At 45.8% G+C, this 18,790-nt stretch overlaps 1 protein-coding gene across 1 annotated transcript in view; it reads right to left on the reverse strand.

Moving 5' to 3' along the window:
* The window catches only part of BMPR1A (bone morphogenetic protein receptor type 1A), a 556,231-nt gene that overhangs the window by 171,455 nt on the left and 365,986 nt on the right, over nt 1–18,790 (reverse strand). The window contains exon 3 of the mRNA XM_086922023.1: nt 4,356–4,587. Coding sequence (XP_086778149.1) covers nt 4,356–4,422 — 67 coding nt within the window. The 5' untranslated portion in view covers nt 4,423–4,587. The remainder of the gene's footprint in view (nt 1–4,355; nt 4,588–18,790) is intronic.

Consider the following 18,790-nt stretch of genomic DNA (forward strand, 5'->3'; position numbering starts at 1 on the left):
GTCCGAATGCCAGTGTTGTGAATTGATAGTGATCTGTGTTGATGACAAATCTTAGCAGATGTTTGTGCCGCCTGTTCATTGGGATGTGCAGGTAGGCATCTTTGAGGTCTATGGTGACCATGAAGTCCCCGCCTTGTATCTGTGGAAGGACCTCTTGCAGGGACCTCATTTTGAATTTTTGGGTTTTTATGTATTTGTTGAGGAACCTTAGGTCCAGGATGGGTCTTATTGTTACGTCTACCTTTGGTACCAGGAAGTACGTAGAGTACACCCCCTTGTTCCTCTCCATGGGAGGTACAAGCTCGATAGCCTCCTTCTGCAGGAGTTCTTGTGCTTCCCTTTGAAGTAGCTCTAGTTCCTTCTTTGCTAGTGCTCTACTTTTGAGTTTTCTGTTTGGTGGTGTTCTTTCCAACTCTATGCAGTAGCCGTACTGTATGGTGTTGAGAATCCACCTGTCTGTAGTTATTTTCTTCCACTCCTGGAAGAAAAGGTTCAGTCTTCCTCCCACCGGTGTTACGTGCTCTTGGATGTTTAGTCCGAGTCACTCCTCTTTGTTGTATCTGTGCTCCACCCGTGGAGTTTTTGAAAGTGTGTGCACTGGTAGTGTGGCAGAGTCACTTGGAGGTGGGTTGTTGTCCACCTCTTCTGTTGTTTCCACATCCATTTCCCTTCCTGCGAAAGGACTGGCCCCTCTGTTGGTATTGCCAGTGTTGTTTTTGCTAGCCTGGTTGCGTCTGGGTGTCGCCCTGGTGGGTCTGGTGGAAAGTCTGGTGCGAAGTCCCCGGCTGGTTTCCCCCTCTCGGTCTCCGTGACGGGTTCCTCTCTTATTTCCCCTGAACTGCAAGGCTCCCATGGATCTTGAGGTGTCAATGTCCTTTTTTAACTGGGTGAGCTTTTCGTCCACTGGTGCTCCGAACAGTGTCTCACCGTTGAACAGGGCGTTCAGGATGTTGTGTTGCACCTCTGGTTTACAACCAGATATTCTGAGCCAGGCTTGTCTCCTTTCCGTGATGCCCAGCTTCATAAGTCTGCTGGCTGTGGCTGCACCGTCCAGTGCTGTTTTTAGGCATAAATTCGCCACGTTTTTCCCCTCCTCTACCAGGTGCGTAGCCCTTTGCTGGTATTCTTGTGGGAGGTGTTTGATTAACTGGCCCAGTTCGTCCAGGATCTGGTATTAGTGCCTGTTTAGCAGGGCGTTGGAATTGGCCATGCGCCAGTACGTTGCGGCATTCCTCGCTATCTTTCGCCCGGTCAGGTCCATCCTTCTGCTCTCCTTGTCTGGAGGTGGTCCTGACGTTGTCGGTGCATTGGCCCTTTTCCTTGCAGTAGCAGCAATGATGGAGTCTGCAGTGACCGTTCCCTGGATGTAGGGTGGGTCCTTGGGGGAGTGCTTGTATTTCTTCTCAGTCCTGGGTGTGACGGGTTTACAAGTCGAAGGTTCTTTGAAGGACTCTCTGCCTTGTCCCTTGATGCTTTCGAGCATTGGCAGGTACTAGCTCCTAGTTTGTATGGGGAGCAGTGTTTCCATGAGGAAATCCGCCTTAGGCTGTTCCTCTTCTAGTTTTACTCTGAACGCCGATGCTGCATTCTTGATGACTTCATTGTAAAGTCCAATGTCGTCAGGTGGCGAGGGCATCGCCGGATATGTGTCCACTCCCTCTTCTGGACTCTCGGTTTTGAGGTCCTGCCACTCTGGGTCCTGTGTGTCAGAGTAGATCGAGCCCTGGAAGGTCCTCTGGTCGTCATCTTCCTCCTCCTCTTCGTAGTAGGGAGTGTCATCTTCCTGATATTCCAGATCTTCCTGGCTTTCCGGCCGTGCCTCAACCTCATCTTCTTCCTCGACGAACTCGACCACCGGTGGCTTTGGCTTCGACGGAATTCTATACTCTTTCATCCTTACATCGAAATCTTTCTTTCGCTGCAAGATGTTCTCCATCTCTGCCTCGAGTCATCTCTTCTTTCTTTCCATCTCGGCCGCCTGTTCGGCGCCGTTTGGTTGTGCCGGTCTCTTTGTCTGGCTTGATGACGTCAAGACTGGTTTCGGCGTCGCAACAGGTCTTGCGTCCTTCGTCGAAGAGGTCTTCGGCGTCAAGCGTTCCTTTTCGTGGACGTTTTTCGACGACCTTGGCTGGTCGACGCTCTTCGGCGACTGGGAGTCCTTCTGTGAGGATCCGCTGGCCCTGGGTGTTGCCGCGGACGCCGGAGTTTTCGGTGTCGGTGCTTTCAGTGTCTTACCCTGTTTTTTTCGAGAGTCTTGGGCAGACTGTCGAGAGTTTTTCGGGGCTATTTGGGGCGTCGAGTCTCCTACCTTTTCTGGAGTCTTCGTATTATCGGTCTCTACGACCGTGTAGCCGTCGTCTTCTTTGGCAACGTAATCCTCCTCGTCGGTCGAGAGTCCCAGGTCTCGAAGAAGCGGTGGCTGGCCCTTGCCCTGCATGGCGAAGTTAGCTCTCCTTTGCCTCTCTCTCACACGAAGGGTCTTTGGGTAAAGGCTGAGCAGGCGTTGCAGTCCCTGCTTTCGTGGTCGACCGGCAGGCAAAGGTTGCAGACTGGATGTTGGTCTTTCTGCGCATACTTGTGGTGGCAGTTCTTGCAGAATTTGAATGGTGTGTTGTCCATCTCTTGCGTTCAGGGGGCCCCCTGATTGCGCATTCTCTTCTGGACGTCGAAGGTCTTCGAAGATCCTCTTCCTTAGTTGTCCCCTTCGCTGATGTAGTCTCACCTCGTCTTCTCTTTTCTTTCCAAAACTTGGCTTTTGGCTTCTCTTTTCTCCATATCTCTGGAGCCCTCTCGGGAACGATCCAGACCCAAGGGCGGAAAAAATAATCTGAAGATGGCGCCCAAGGGTGGGAGCTTCCGCAGGAAGCATGCCGACGTCACCGGAAGGACACCAAAAGTTGAGACGTAGACGCCCACCTGGGCTACGAAAAAAAACCAAAAAAAAGGACTACGATTCCGGACCAACCACCAGACCGCGGAATAATGCAGAGCATAGTGAATCCAGAAAGATTCACGCTGCAAAACATTTGTTCTGTTTGAGCTAGAATCAAGTTTTTTTGTTGAAATCTGCAAATTATGTAGTAAATGTAGTAAACTGATAGTTATGTGGAAAACTCATAATTCCAGAAACTCATAATTCCAGTGGCCCTGGCTTTAAGTAACTATCAATTAATGGCTGGTAAGAAGGCTGCTTTCTTTTTTTTCTTTCTGCACTACCACCACACCCTTTGCTTTCAGGCAGAGGCATCTCAAAGTCAGTATTAACCATTCAGGGGCATTGTGAAGGCTGAGGCCATGGAGTGGCAGATAGAAGGCCAGCAGGGTTGCATTCAGATCTATAGACCTAATCCTCTTGATCCCTGGGGCATCACAGTAATGGTCTAGGAGACAGAGGAAAGGAGCGATATTCATAGATATTTATTTTATTTATTTTAAAGGTTTTCTATGGCGCTGGCTAAACCCAGAGGTATCAGAGCGCTTTACAGGAATGTGAGGAAATACAGTATACAAGAACACTTAATAATAAACATTGCAGAAGAGTCCATATAGTCAAGTAAACAGAAAAATAAGAATGTTATTTACAAGAGAAATAAAATTAGTTAACTTGGGAAGATCAAACTATGTTTAGGTTAAATGGGAGAGGGTGAGAGAGAAAGGATGAGGGAGACAGAGAGAGTAGGAAAATAGGGGGTTAGAAAACCAGTGGGAGGTTGTGCGTGTGGTTAGAGGTAGTATGTGAATACAGAGAACAATGAGGTGGGTTGGGTGGGGAAAGAGTAGCGAGGGGTTGGGGGGATAGATTTGGCGGGGAAATAGAGGGGGCCCCGACGGGGTGCACAGCAAGAGAACGGATTCAGAGGTAGGAAAATTATGTACCCCAGTATTTGTTGAGGTATGTTTTTAGTTCTTTTTGGAAATTGGAGTAGGAGGGGTTGCAGCGCAAGTCTTTAGGCAGGGAATTCCAGATGGTGGGAGCGTTTCTGGAGAAGGAACGAACTTGTATGTGTTTCTTCTTTAACGGGGGATTAGAATTAGGGTGTTGTGTTCCTCGTCGTCGGGCACAGCCTGCTTTGTGGAGTTTATCAGGGAGGTAGTGTGGTGTATTTGTATTTGATATTGTCAAAGAGAAGGCCGAGAATAGGGAGCACTGGATGGTTACATTTTTTTAAAGGCAAATAAATATTTTGCAGTGCAGCTCACATCAGCAAGCCTTCTAATTTGAACTACAGAAAAGTAAACAATTGTTTATGCTTTACATCAATAAAATGTTAGGTTATATGTTTTGCCTTTAATGTTACTTCAAAGGACAGCATATGTTTGGCTTTGTTATAAGTTGGCAAATTAATAGAGCTTACCTTGAACCTGCATACCAAGCAGAAGTGAGATGCTGAGCATGTTCATATAAGCCTTTAGATGCATCATGGATCGTCTTCTGTCTTTTACTTGGTGCTTTAGATGAGGATTACCACATTAAGCTCACTTGGGTCTAGGGGTTCGGATGATGTTGAGAAGATGTTGAAAGGTTAGGGTTATGCGCCTGCTTCGGAGTCAACGCATCTGCACCCAGTCTAGCGCATCCTCCCTATGCTGAAAAAGAAGTAAAAAACAATGGACAATGTTACACTACTGCATTAACTGCAAGAGGTAATGAAAAGGCAGCTGGAGGAATATAAACAGGGGAAGTGAGCTTTAAAAAAAACAAGCACTGGCACAGCCAATAGGCTTGCCTATGCAAGAGCTACTGGCTTTGTCCATGTATTTTACCCACGTTGTACACCAGCGTGGCTGCTGTTTAGCATGGTTAAAAGTTAGTGACATAGAGGAGAGTGGTGGGGAGTGTCGCAGAGTGGAATGGCAAAAAGTGGAGTAGAGTGCCATAGAGTGGAGTAGAGAGGCATAGTGTGTTGTATATTACAGTGGAGTCATGTAGCATGGCATACAGTGGAGTAGAGTGGACTGGTGTAGAGGACATTGGCAGAGAGTGTCGCAGAGTAAAGTGGAGTAAAGTGCAGCAGCATAGAATTCAGCAGCGTTCAATCCAGCATAATAGAATGCAGTGGCACAGATTAGAGTGTTGCATAGAGTGCAGTAGCGTAGAGTGGTGGAGTGGTGCAGAGTATAGTGCAGTGGCGTGGAGTGCAGTGGCGTGGGGTGATGCACAGTATGTAGAGTGCAGTGGCAAAGAATGCAGTAGTGCAGAGTATAGATGTGCAGAGTTCAGTGCCTTACAGTGCACTGGCGTAGAGCAGAGTGCAATGGCATAGGGTGTTATGGAGTATAGTGGCGTAGATTGCAGCGGCATCGAATTCAGCAGCATAGAATGCAGTGGGGCGATTAGAGTGATGCATAGTAGAGTGCAGTGGTGTAGAGTGGTGCAGAGCCTGGTGCAATGGCATAGAGTGCAGTAGCATAGAGTGAAGTGCTGTTATGTGCAGTAGTGCAGAGTAGAGTGGCATTGAGTTGTGTAGACTAGAGTGGCGTAGACTATAGTAGTGCAGAGGAGAGTTCAGTGAGGTACAGTGCAGCTGCACAGAGAAGAGCAAGATGTCAGAGCTGAATGGTGCAGAGTAGAATGCAGTGCATAGAGTGGAGTGGCCTAGACTGGAATGGTGTAAAGTGCAGTGGCGAGGACTAGAGAGGCGCAGAGTGAAGTGGCATAGAGTACAGTGGCAAAGTGGAGTAGAGTGCATAGTGGAGTAGAGTGCATAGTGGAGTAGAGTGCATAGTGGAGTAGAGTGCAGTGGCGCAGAGTGGAGTAAGTGGAATATGAATGGTGTGGTAGTACACTTACATTAAAAACAACATATTTTCAATTGAAATCACCATTACTTTTGCAGGCATGCAGTTTCACTGATAAAAGTATACGGATCACAAACAATAATGTGTGGAAATGTTATCACCTAGTGTATTGATTTGTTTTGATCATTTTAAAATATCTGTTTCGACCACACTTCAGAATTACCCAAAAAAAGTGCTTCATTTGGTCTTTTCCAATTCTGAAATAACTACAGTTCATTTAAGGACATTTCAATTTTGTTGGGTGTTAGAAAAAAAAATATCATACAACATTCCTCGAGCACTCTCCCAGAGCGAGCACGATTGTCACATAAAACCTCTCACTTTGAAGTGAGAGAAAGAAAAGTAAACACCAAGCTCCCTGGACTCCTCATATATCTGTTGACGCAGTCGCGTTTCAGACCACAATTTCTTTTGGCTTCTTCAGGACAAAGGTACAGAATATCTCAAATGGTAAAGTATGCCTCATACACGGAACAATCCTCGCTTCTCCGGCCTCTACACAGTGAGGCGGGAGAAGCGAGGATAGTTCCTTGTATGAGTGGCCCATCGCGGTAGGTTAAAAAGAAAAGGTGATGGAAAGGCCGGTGACCGGAGGGCTACCACTGTCTGCTAACGTGGCAGACATTACCATTTGAGATATGCTGTACCCTTGTCCTGAAGAAGTCATAAGAAATTGTGGGCTTAAACGCGACCGCATCGAGAGATATATGAGGAGTCCAATGAATTATGAATTTGGCTTTAGATTGTAGGCGCACACCAGTAAATAAGAGAGGTGTGATACGTCTGGCACTAAGATGACTACCTCAGAATGTATCACCCGGAATAAGGAGTGTACATTAGTATATGTATATATTAGAGTTTTGTATAAGTTGTATATATTGTGTTTATATATTGTATTGTTGTTGTGACAATGATTTATGTCGGACTATTATGTTTTTGTTCATGTTGTATATATATTATGCTTGATGTCCTTGCCATGAGTAATTGATTTTTGTATTAGAATCCCGTTGAATAATATGTATATCTAACTGAATCATTTATAATTATAATCATAAAATAGTGAAAACGTCAGGGTAATTGATGGTGCCTTGTACGAAAATAAAAGTGATTGATCCCTCCATACTTTTCATTTTGCACATCTGTGATGTTTTATGCCCAGGTATAGGAGGGTCATTTGGGAATAACCCCCTAGTTGTATATAAAACAAATAAGAGCCAGCAAATAGAAAGCAAGCAAATGTGAGTTACAAACCTCAAAGCCAATTGTGAAAAACTGGCAAAATGTATTCGCATTGAAGCTTTTCGAATGCCCCCAAGATGTTGTTCGCAAACTAGACAGCTGTGCTGTCTGGTGGGCTTCGACCTTAAATAAAAGCAAAGAGCAAACCTACAGTGATCTGGATTTAACTGGGCTAATTTCGTTAAGAAGAGATATGCAAAGGCTTATTAAAGATTACTTCTTAGAACATAAAAAATAGGCTTAGTTAAGGAAGGAGCTGGGATACGGATTATAGAGATTTACCAAATGGCATTTGTGTTTTAAAGTTGACGGAATACCCATTTTTCTATATACGTCTTAGAAAGACTCCAGTAATCTGTTAACGTAGAGGATAATGCGTATACATAATTCAAAATTCTGGAATTTTGCCACGCACTCAAAGCAGGGCTGCCAAAGGGTAGTCCACTTCCCGAGGCCTCTCCACTGGAAGGTAGGCTACTATTAGATCCTATGAACAAAAAAGCCATATCCCTCACATACAAAAAACTGATATAACCGCCCAGACCCTCTGGGGCGTCTGCGACAACATTGGGAGGTGGACCTGGGTGCTCGCGAGGATGATGATTGCCGCGATGCTTTGGCCTCCCCTAGAGAGGTGGCCATCTCCATGAGACTGCGACTAGTCCAGCTGAACATCCTCCATCAAGTCTATTTAGATGCGTGCATTCTAGTCAAAACCAGCAGACGGACAGATCACCTTTGTCTCCGACAATGCCACCAGGAGGGGACCTTTTTTCACATTACATGGGACTGGCAAGCGGCTAGATCAAATTGGAACGCCATTTTCAAACAGGCTGAGGGTAAGACGCATACATCCTCCATAAAACTCTGCTTACTCAATGTGTGGGACACCACCAACCTTACACAGACCGAGAAAACGTGGGCCTCGTTGGGATGGGCCATTGCGAAACACAACATCGCAAAGATATGGGGTGCGGGTGCGACGCCTACTATTCGTGACTGCGCAGCTGACATGGACAGAGCCATGATAGCCGAAAAAGAGGTCTTCAAACACTGGGGATGCCCTAGGAAGTGGGATTGCAAGTAGGGTATGTGAAACAAATAACAGGGAGATATATGTGTGTCTCCAACAGTTGAAATGCGATGAGAGAAAATGAGATTTGACAATGCGCTCTTTGTTGATGGGCCACCTCCGAGCGGGGGATCGTGATGTAATTGATATTAATGTCATCAATGTAATATTACCCAATTCATAACAATAATGTACATGTTCATCTCATGTAAGCCATAACGCCAATGCATTGATGTGCTGTTTGTTTTCACCAATAAAACAGTTCATTAAAAAAAATCTGGAATTTCTTCCCTAGTTTGGTGAAAGTCGTTCCCTAGGTTTTTTGTAAAACATACATTTATTGGCATTTTGTTAAGTAAACAGTATTTGCTTTACAATAAGTTCTCTAGGATTTAATGTACAAAACTTTAAAAGTGGACTGTATCAATCCACTATATTCTGGGAAAAGTACAGATCTTGCACCGTACCCACCAAATCGGTAGGTTTTAAGCATACGTCTTTATGCAGCAGTGGCTACTTTGCAAGGGTCTTTGAACATCCATAGGGTCAGTTTCCTGGGCCAATAAAGTAGTTGAGCCACCACACCGTCTTCCGATAGTTTGTAACATTTTTCGGTAACAAAAGGGCAGCACTCACCCTCGATTTGCCCCCATTGACTACTTCACCTCCCAATACAATTATCAGTAGTATGAATACAGGTGCAGATTCCACAACCAGAAGGGGAGAGGAGTGTGGATGCTGCCAGGTTTTCTTTAGGAGTGTATATGTGTGCCTTCAAGAAACCTTGTGCTTATAAATATTTATATGGACTGGAAATGTAGGTATATGTGGAAGAAAGCTATTTTTTTTTGTTTTCTGGCGGGAGTGCATATTTAAATACACTTCATACACAATACTGTGAGAACACTTAACCAACATCGCAACTAATTGGATTCCTCTTTTAAGGATGATCATCAAAAAGTGTTTTGCGTACTGATTCCTGGTGATCCAGGGGCATATCTGTCAGGTGCAGTAGAATAAGGACCGTGGGGCACACTGCACCCCAATTGCAAATATACTTTACTATGAAACAGGGGAAGCATTTTCCTAGCTTGCATGAGGACGTTTGATGCCTTGTTATGCCACTTTTCAATCAATCAATCAGCATTTATATAGCGAAGCACTGTCAGCCTTTGGGAATCAGGGTGCTGAGGGTGCCACGTCTCTGTTGAAAGGCCAGGTCTCGAGTTTCTTTGTGAAGTCCAACAGTGGAAGTTTCTGAGGTTGGGGTGATGTGGGTCAGTTTGGGGAGGTCCAGTAGGAGTATGGCTACCGAATTTTTAATGGATGGTCTGGAGTCTTCGGAGGAGCTGGGTGGAGATGCCAGTGTAGAGATTGTTGCTTTATGTCGAGGCGGCTGGTGACGAGGGCCTGAGTGACGGTCTTTCTGGTGTTGACTGGGATCCATCTTTAGATTCTGTGGAGCATGCAGAGTGTGGAAGAAGAGGAGGTGACTGTGGTCCGAAACAGAATTGTTCTTTATGAAGATCAGTACTTCTGTTGTGTAGGAGTTGAGTTTGAGGCAGTTGTCTTTCATCCAGTTGGCTAAGATGGTCATGGCTTTGCGGAAGTTCGTTTTGGCGTTGGAGGGGTCCTCGGTGAACGAGAGGATTAACTGAGTGTCTTCTGCATAGGAGATTATGTTGAGGTCCTGGTAACTGATTACATCTAAGAGGGGAGTCCTGTAGGTGCTGAAAAGTGTGGGGCTGAGGGATGATCCTTGGGGTACACTGCATATGATGTCCTTGTGCGCAGAGGTGAAGGGAGGCAGTTTGATGCTTTATGTGCATCCTTTAAGGAAAGAGGCTATTCATCTGAGGGCGTTTTGCTGTATTGTATTTTATTGTAATTGAATTTATGTAGCGCTTACTACCCCTGACAAGGCGTTGAAGCCCTTTTTCGGCGAGTAGCATGCTATTCCGGGACCCATAAATGATTAGTGTTGAATTAGTATAGTCAAATATGAAAGCAATTTAAGTGGTGGATATGTTAGTCAGTTATTTGGATTCGGAAGGATAGCAAAAGGATAGAAGAGGAAAAAAGGTTTGTATTTATATAGCGCTTGTTACCCCTGATGAGGTGTTGAAGCGCTTTTTTTAGGGAGTAGCACGCTACTCCAGAAACCCATAAAGGATTAGTGGTGAATTAGTATGGTGAAACATGAAAGTAAATGCAGTGGTGGATATCAGTCAGTTATTTTGAGTTAGAAGGATGGTGGAGGGATAGGAGAGGAAGAAAGGTTTGCATTCATATAGCACCTGTTACCCCTGATGGGTGTTGAAGCGCTTTTCTGGCGAGTAGCATGCTACTCCGGAACCCAGAAAGGATTAGTGTTGAAAATTAATATAGTGAAATATGAAGTCATTTGAGTGGTGGATATGTTATTCAGTTATTTAGATAGAGAACGGTAGGCGGTGGGATACAAGAGGGAAAGAGGTTTGTATTTATATAGCGCATGCTACCCCTTATGGAGTTTTGAAGCGCTTTTTGGTGAGTAGCACGCTACTCTGGAACCCATAAGAATTAGTGTTCAATTAGTATAGTGAAATATGAAAGTAATTTGAGTCTTTCCGTACCTTCCTGATACCTACAGGAAGACCCTCGTACAGGCCCTAGTTACTAGCCGCCTAGACTACTGCAACGCCCTGTTGACACTTGCCAATGCAGATGCAGTGGGACGTTTGCAGGTAGTCCAGAATACGGCGGCTAGACTGGTCATGAGTGCACCACCCAGGACTCCATCCAAGCCTCTGTTGGAAGAGCTGCATTGGCTCCCTGTACGGCAGCGAATCAGTTTTAAAATATGTTGCACGGTTCACAAAATCCTATATGGAGATAGTCCCAAATATCTCTCCCAATCACTGGAGCTATATAAACCCTGTCGGTCACTTCGCTCTTGCAACCAAGCCCTCCTGAAACCACCTGTCACAAAAAAATCTAGACAGGGAGATCGAGCATTCTCTTCAATCGGCCCCGCTCTATGGAACAAACTTCCCACTGATTTAAGACTGTCCACTAACCACCTGTCTTTCAGGAAATCCTTAAAAACTCTACTATTCCGAGAAGCATTCCCACCGCAATAATCACCTACATTGTAGCTGCAAATGTAATGCTTAGCCTTGGAAGAGCAAAGCGCGGAGATACCCTTACGGGATTGATTCCTGCGCGATATAAGAATTTAAATAAAATAAATAAATAAATATGTTAATCAGTTATTTGGATTGAGAAGGGTTGGGGAGGGGTAGAAAAGGGAAAAAGGTTTGCATTTATATATCGCTTTTAACCCTGATGGGGTATTGAAGCGTTTTATTGGCGAGTAGCACGCAACTCTGGAACCCATAACTGGTTAGTGTTGAATTAGTATAGAGGAATATGAAATTTGAGAACTGAACATTTTGGTCTGTTATTTTGATTGAAAAGGTTAGTTGAGGGATAGAAGAGTGAAGGATTTAGATGTATATTTATTTATTTTTAGATTTTTTATTTTGGAGAGGTCATAGTAGGAGGCGACTTTGGATGAGTAAAAAGGTGCTGTGGAGGGGAAGAGTCAGAGGGAAGAGTTTAGAAAGGTTTGTTGTGTGAGACAGTGTTGAATGCACCAGAGAGGTCGAGGAGGATCAGGGCACAGTTTCTCCAAGGTTGAAGAGAGTTCTGATGTCATCTGTGGCAGAAATCAGCGCAGTCTCTGTGCTGTGGTTGGCAGAGAATCCGGATTGTGAGGTACCAAGTAGGGGGTTTTGTTCCAGGTATTCAGTGAGATGTTGGTTGATGGCTTTCTCAAGTACTTTGGCCAGGCAGAGGAGCAGGGAGATGGGTCAATAATGTTTGAGATCACTGGTGTTGGCGTAGGGTTTCTTCAGGAGGGGTCTGACCGCTTTGTGTTTCCATTTGTCCAAGAAGGTTGCTGTGGAGATGGCGGTGTCGAGGATGCTGGCGAGTTCAGGGCTGATTGGGTTGGTTCCGAGGTTAAAGAGATGGTTGGGGCAAGGGTCAGTGGGTGCCCAGGAATGGATGGAAGATTACTGTGGAAGCCTGAGTGATGAGCCGAGACTAAGTGGTGATCATTCGGCTGGTGTGAGCTGGTTGGTTGAGAGTATTGGGTTGAGGGTCGAAATTGTTGTAGATGGTGTCAATCTTGCTGTGACTGTGATAGTAGCCAGAGAGGGTGTTGTAGAGTTCTTGGGAGGGGTGGATGGTGTTCTCTGTGGCTGTTGGGTTGAAGAATTCCTTAACTATTTTGAAGAGTCCCTTTGTGTGGCTTGCCGTGTTATTGACGCGGGCAGAGATGACTTCTCGAGTCGGTAGCAGTTGAGCTTGGTGTTGCTGAGCTCGGGGGTGTACCAGATGATGTGTTTTGAGGTTTTGTTAGCTTTTGCTTGTGTCAGCAGGGCAACTCAGTCGACGCATTTGGAGATCCTGGCGGAGATCTTCTGGATGGCCTGGTCAAGGTCTGCTGAAGCTTTGGGTTGGGTTGGGTGGTGCGAGGGGCCTGCATTCACTGTGTCATGGTTACCTTGCCCCAGCTGCAGTGGGAGGAGCTGTGATGCTTGCTGATAGTTTGCTGAGTGTTGGAGATGGTGAAGTGAACAATGGCTTGGTCCATCTAGGTGAGTTCTGTTACTTGGCTGAATTTGATTATGTCGCTGGAGGTGAAAATGAAATGGAGTATAGTGTGTGACCACCTTTGTATGTGGTTTGGGTGACCAGTTGGGCGAGGCCAATGTTGTTCAAGTTCTCTAGGAGGGTGATTGAAATTATGTCATAAGGGACGTGGAAACTGAGATTGCAGAGTAGGACGTAGTGGTGGGAGATGATGAGGTTGGAGATGGCGTCGCAAAAAGCTGGTCGGTTACCCGAGGTCTGTATGCGAGGGTGCCTCTTATCATGGTCTTCGCATCTGTCTGCAGTTGAAAGTTGAGGTGTTCCCTGAGAGGTGTGGGGTTGTCACTGTGGTGGAACATCGAGGGATTAACCTGAAGATGATGGCAATGCCCCAGCCTTATTTGTTGGTGCGGTCTTGGTGCATCATCTTGTAGCGGTCAGGAGTGATGTTGAGGTTTGAGGAGGTGTTAAACCATGTTTCGGTGATGAAGGCAATGACAGGGGAGTGATGTCCCAGACTTCGGTGGCATGTTTGCAGAGAGAACGGGCTTTCAGCAGAAGCACTGGAGCGGTTTCGGGATGTTTGTAGTCTTCTGAGCGGAAGCGGCATAGGGTCAAGTGCAAGCTGGTGGTCCTGTGTAGCAGGAAAAGCGGCAATGGCAGCTGGTTGATTGCAGGTAGGACGTAAAGCAGCTGTGTGGGGTACAGGTCCTAGAGATTCTTGGTGGTGTAGCAGTGGATAGCTGGAGAACCAGGGGTCCTGACGCTGGGCACGGTCCAGGCGCAGAAAGGTTTGCCTTTGGTGCGCCAGTGACGCGGAGATGCAGGAGCCTCCTAAAGTAGTCCGGATAGTTGGGGGAGGGGCTGTCAGAGACCGGGGCAGGGAGCAGAAAACCGGCTTAAGTGGAAAAACAGCAGGAGCGGAAAAACAGCAGGAGGGGGTGTGGAGGGAGGCAGTCTGGTGTGAAAAACACAAAACCCAAAAGACAGTTTAAAAATAAAAATGTACCAATGAAAAATAAAAAGTACCAGAGGAATAAACTACTAATCACACAAATTAGGTTTCCCATTAGCACCTTCAGCGCGGCGCAAATTTTCGCGCTGTCAGAAGGTTCTATTGAGCGGGCGGGGCCATGACGTAACAGTTCCGTCATAAGCACAGCGCAACCGGCGCTCATGACGGAACCGCTCCGTCCTAAGCACCGAAGGTGTTAAATTAGGCTATGTGAGGGCTGTTGTGGCAATCTGACAGGGCAAGTGGTCCTCTGAACAGCGGGAACAAACATAAGGATTTGAGGACTAGAAGCGGAGTCCCAGTCTCGTGGAGCTAGGCAGTGGCAGCAGGGGAGTTGAACAACTACCAGAGGTCAAGGGATACTCAATGGAGTTCGTGCAGCGGCCTCCATTAGTTGTTCTGGGAGGTGGGAGGGGCTGTTGAAGAGAAGATGTGGGAGCGGGTAAACAGCAGGAAGCAGTCCGGTGAGGAAAACAAAAAAAAAGCAAAAGGCCAATGAAAAATAAATATGTACCAATGAAGAATAAAAGGTACCAGATGAATAAACAAATAACCACTAACGAAACAAATTACGTTTCCCAGTAAATTAGGCTATGTAAGAGCTGTCACAGCAATCTGGCAGGGCAAGTGGCTCTCCTAACAGCAGGATCGAACAGGAGGCTTTGAGGGCTAGGAGTGAAGTCCCAGTCTCGTGGAGTTATGCAGTTGCAACAGGGAAGTGGCGCAACAAACAGAGGTCAAGGGCTTTGCAATCACAACTTGGGTGTTAAAGATTAAGAATTTCCCAAAAATATCCAGTTACTCTTGTGCAACTCTGCAGCAAGCTTTATATACTTCACAGTTAGCCACTTTTACTATAAAAATTACATTTCTTATCATCAAGAGTTCTCACTAAAGTAGTGGTAAAGACGTTGTCTTATCCCAGAATGTCCTTGTTGTTAAGAGAAATGTGCATGAATTTGTAAGAACACTAGCAATATACCAATTGCAACCTGCGCACATTTCATACACCTGCAGCACTCTTAAGTATGAATACATCAGCATTTCTGGTATGTATGGCACAGCAACCTTAAACAAGCTTTGAAAAAGCCAATAGTTTTTGTCTTGGCAGGCTAGTATGATGGTATTTTTTACAGCTTGTATAGACCACAAGAACAAAGAGGAAAAAAGAAGCAAACATATACCCCCATTTGTAGGAGCTGCATACTTACAATAAAAAAATAATTAACAAAAACTGCTTATAATTTTAAAAGAACAGAAACCAGCATATATACTAATATCAGGTATACAAACACCTTAGAAGTACATCACTGGAAAATGTGATTCTTACTGTAGCTAAGAAAGCTACTCTTGGCTTGCAGTTACTATAAGCACAAAACATAGTTTAAACTCACAGGGATGACAAACAAGCATTTTCAATGCAATAGGTCTCGAATTTCCGAGCGTTTAAGCTATTGCATTGTAAATGACAATACCTATTTATGTGTTTTTTAAAGCAACACATATATAAAAGGCATTGTCATTTTTAATGCCAAAAGCTCAAACACTCACAAATGCGAGACCTACTGCATTGAACATGCTTGTCATCCCTGTGAGTTTAAACTATCTTTTGAGCTCAAAGAAACGAAAAGCCAAGAGTACCTCTTAGCTACAGTAAGAATCACATTTTCCACTGATGTGCTTGCATGGTGGCCGTGCCCCTTTCTTTAGACACTACTCACTGCATTCAGGTTACAGTGAGCAGCGTCTAAAGAAAGGGGCGCTGCCAACATTAAAGCAAAAGTGCGTATTGTGCGCTTTCACACAAAGCGGGGGAAAATGAATTACAGGTTGTGTAACACGGCCTGTAAAGTGAAAGCGGACCACGTTCTTAATTAAATAATTGAATAAGTGGGGCTGCTAAATTTAAAGTGTCCTGCGCTGTTAGTTAAAGGGAACCGCGCTATCATTTAAATACAAATAATATACAAGCAGGTGGCCTGCTGCAATGTCGTGCGTGAAATAGGGGAAGATGATTAAAGAAAATAGTGCTCACCAGCTTATAAAGCAGGCCCTGTAACACAAGGTAAAAGTCCAGTTGTTAATGGAGGTTACAAATGCAGACAAGGCGGTAGGTACCAAAGAGGGAATACTAAGCCTATTCACAAATGAAAAGCAATGATTTCACAGGGACAGTAAAAGAAGCTAATTGAACAGAAAGGCGGGAAATGGTCGGACCGTCTGTGCCATACCTAAATACAGCATGCCTCCTGGACCGCCGCCTGCACTGCCCAGGCTCGAACTAAAACAAAAAATCACTGGCAAATCAAATAGATTTTCCCTATGCAAGCTATTGGCCTAGTCAATTTCTTCAGCCACATTGCACAATAGTGCAGCTTCTGTGCAGTATGGCTTAATTATTATTTCTTTTAAAGCAGTGGGATGAAGTTCACGCTGGCTGCATCATATTGCTTTTTTATTGCTGTTGGGAGGCATCTCGGAAGGAGGGTGGGCGTGCAACATTGAGGGTGTTATGCCTCCTACCACCAATATTTGAAAAACACGCTCCAAAGCAACAAGCGTTGGCCGTGTCAGTAATTTTTTTTATAAACCTTCAGCAAAGCTGTACATCAGCTGTGTAAAAGGGCTAAAAACATTGGCAAAGCCAACAGATCATGCTGATGAAATATATTGTTTTTCCCAATGCTTGTTTTTGCTGGTGGGACAGGACATCATGAAAGTGGGAGGAAGCAAGCAACAACATGGGATGGGGTGGAAGCGGGCAAGCAACAATGTAGCACCGGTGGGAGGGGCCAAGCAACAACTGGGGATAGGGCAGGAGGGTGGTAAGTAACAAAATGGGGCGGTGAGAGCGAGCAAGGAACAACGTATGAAAAGGTAGAAGGGGCTAAGCAACAACAGGAGGATAAGGCAGGAGCGGGCTAGCAACAATGTGGGATTTGGCAGGAGAGTGGAAGGGGGCAAGCAACATCACAGGAGGGGTAAGTAACAATGCAGAGTGGGAGGGGGCAAACAACAGGATAGAGTGGGGTGGGAGGGGGCTAGCAAGGTGATAGTTCCATTGCTTGACCCAGTCACGCTCTGAGTGCAAAAGGAGGGGTAGGAATGGCAAGCAACAAGACGGGAAATGACTGGCAGGTGCAAGCAACAACACAGAGTGGGGAAGGGTAAGTGGGTAAGAAATAACAGAGGCACTGGATGGGGCAAGCAAAACCATGGAGAGGGAAAGCAACAATACAAGGAGATAAGAGTAGAAGGGGAGCAGAAAGGCCTACATACACATGCAGTCTTGTGGTGTGCTTCAAACTAAAAAAAAAAGTTGCTCTGAAAGCGTGAACAGTGAAAGAACACAAGTACATTGGCCATACTCCAGGAGAGGAACAAATGCATGAAGGGGAAATGAAGCCGGCATGCAATGACCAAAGGGGTCAAGGAAATGAGTTTCGATGAAGAAGCCAAAAAGTGGGAAAATATGGGGGGGGTGAGGCTCTAAGTACTCTGTAAGCTAACAAACTGTTTCACAAACAACTGCCATGCACTCTCTCAGGCAAGACCTAAAATGGACAAGGAACGAACAGAAAAACCGCATTGTATTGTCCCACCAACCATGAAACGGGGTTCTTTTCTTAAGAGGTGGATACGCACACGTGATCAGGAAAAAATACTGACACTCAGTGCGAAAGAGCCAGTCGTAGGCTGGCTCGCTGCCAAAAAATCTAGGGCAGCCCTGCTCCTGCTGTAGCAGTTGTGTGTACGAATTATTGAGCAAACCTACATCTTCTTGCACAGTAATATGGTGAATTTGAAACGGAGGTGCGGGCGCGCAATAGGCAACGCATTTATATAGCGCTGACCACTCCCTGGCCAGGCCTTGATATATAGCTAGTAAACTAACAGCTCAACAGTAAAGAAAACGACAAAGGAAGCAACTTTCGCCATTATATTAAGAAAATAAACAGTAGATGAACATTTCCGGGTGTGCAGTTTTTAGGGGTAGGGCTAATTCATGTGAAATTAAAGTGAAGACTCTGTGGCGACATTCTTCGCTAATTTGGTTTTTTGAGTGATTACTGCAGAGGGTCTGATTAGCCCTCAAAGGCGCGCAGAACACCTCTATAGTGGGCGCAGACAAAGGAGAGTTGTGCTCTGAAGAATGGGGCGCCGATTTCGCCTCATTTCAGTGGGCTTGACCCCCGTGACCTCTGTCAGCCTGGCGCTGTTCTCGAACGGGGGAGGGGTCTCCCCGTGCCTTCCTTCAAGGATGGGCTGCAATTAACCATTTCCCCCACAAATAACTCCAAAAGTCCCAGGAGACGGAGCCAGGCTGAAACTTTTTCCAAACCAATTAGGCCCTCGAGAGGCCTTTTAACGTAGAGGCAAATTAGTGGCAGAGCAAGGTGTCTGTCACTTTCAATTTGCGCGAGTAGGGGGCACGCACCCTTCAACCCGCGGCCTACTTTTCACACATCTGTGACTCCTGCTTAATTGAGGAACAAAGGAAACTTGCCACCATGAGCAAAAGCGAAGCTCTGAAGTAGTAAAAAAACTAGAAATGTAAGTTACTCGCGCAACCCTAAAGGCCAGCGAAAATGAGGACGGCATGTCTCATTCTGAAAGGATTGTGGCATGTGCATTTGCAACTAAAACGACGTTTCGAGGACTAGAGGCCGGGATAGTGGGGTCCGGCAACTTTGGGGATTCATCCATCAAATCAGCAAGTGGCAACCGGAATAGACTTGAGCAGCGGTAGAAACCGAAAAAAGTGCTCTAAAGGAACCAACTCACTATGGGGGGCGAGCACACTCTTGAGGACGAATGTACCCTTGGTTCTACTTCCTTAATGGGGGGGGGGGGGTTGGGGGGGGGGGTTAGGGGGGGGGGGAGGTTAGGAGGGGGGGGGTTCACATACTTTGAACAGAACCACTCACTCGGGGAAGGGGGTGTCTCTCTATCTCTCTAGGGGGTGTTCCTCTATCTCTCTAGGGGCTATCACGCATAATCACAATTGCTGGCGGGGCTTCTCA

Source organism: Lissotriton vulgaris, chromosome 5 (genome assembly GCF_964263255.1).
Source record: "Lissotriton vulgaris chromosome 5, aLisVul1.2, whole genome shotgun sequence".
In the NCBI taxonomy this organism is placed as follows: Eukaryota; Metazoa; Chordata; class Amphibia; order Caudata; family Salamandridae; genus Lissotriton; species Lissotriton vulgaris.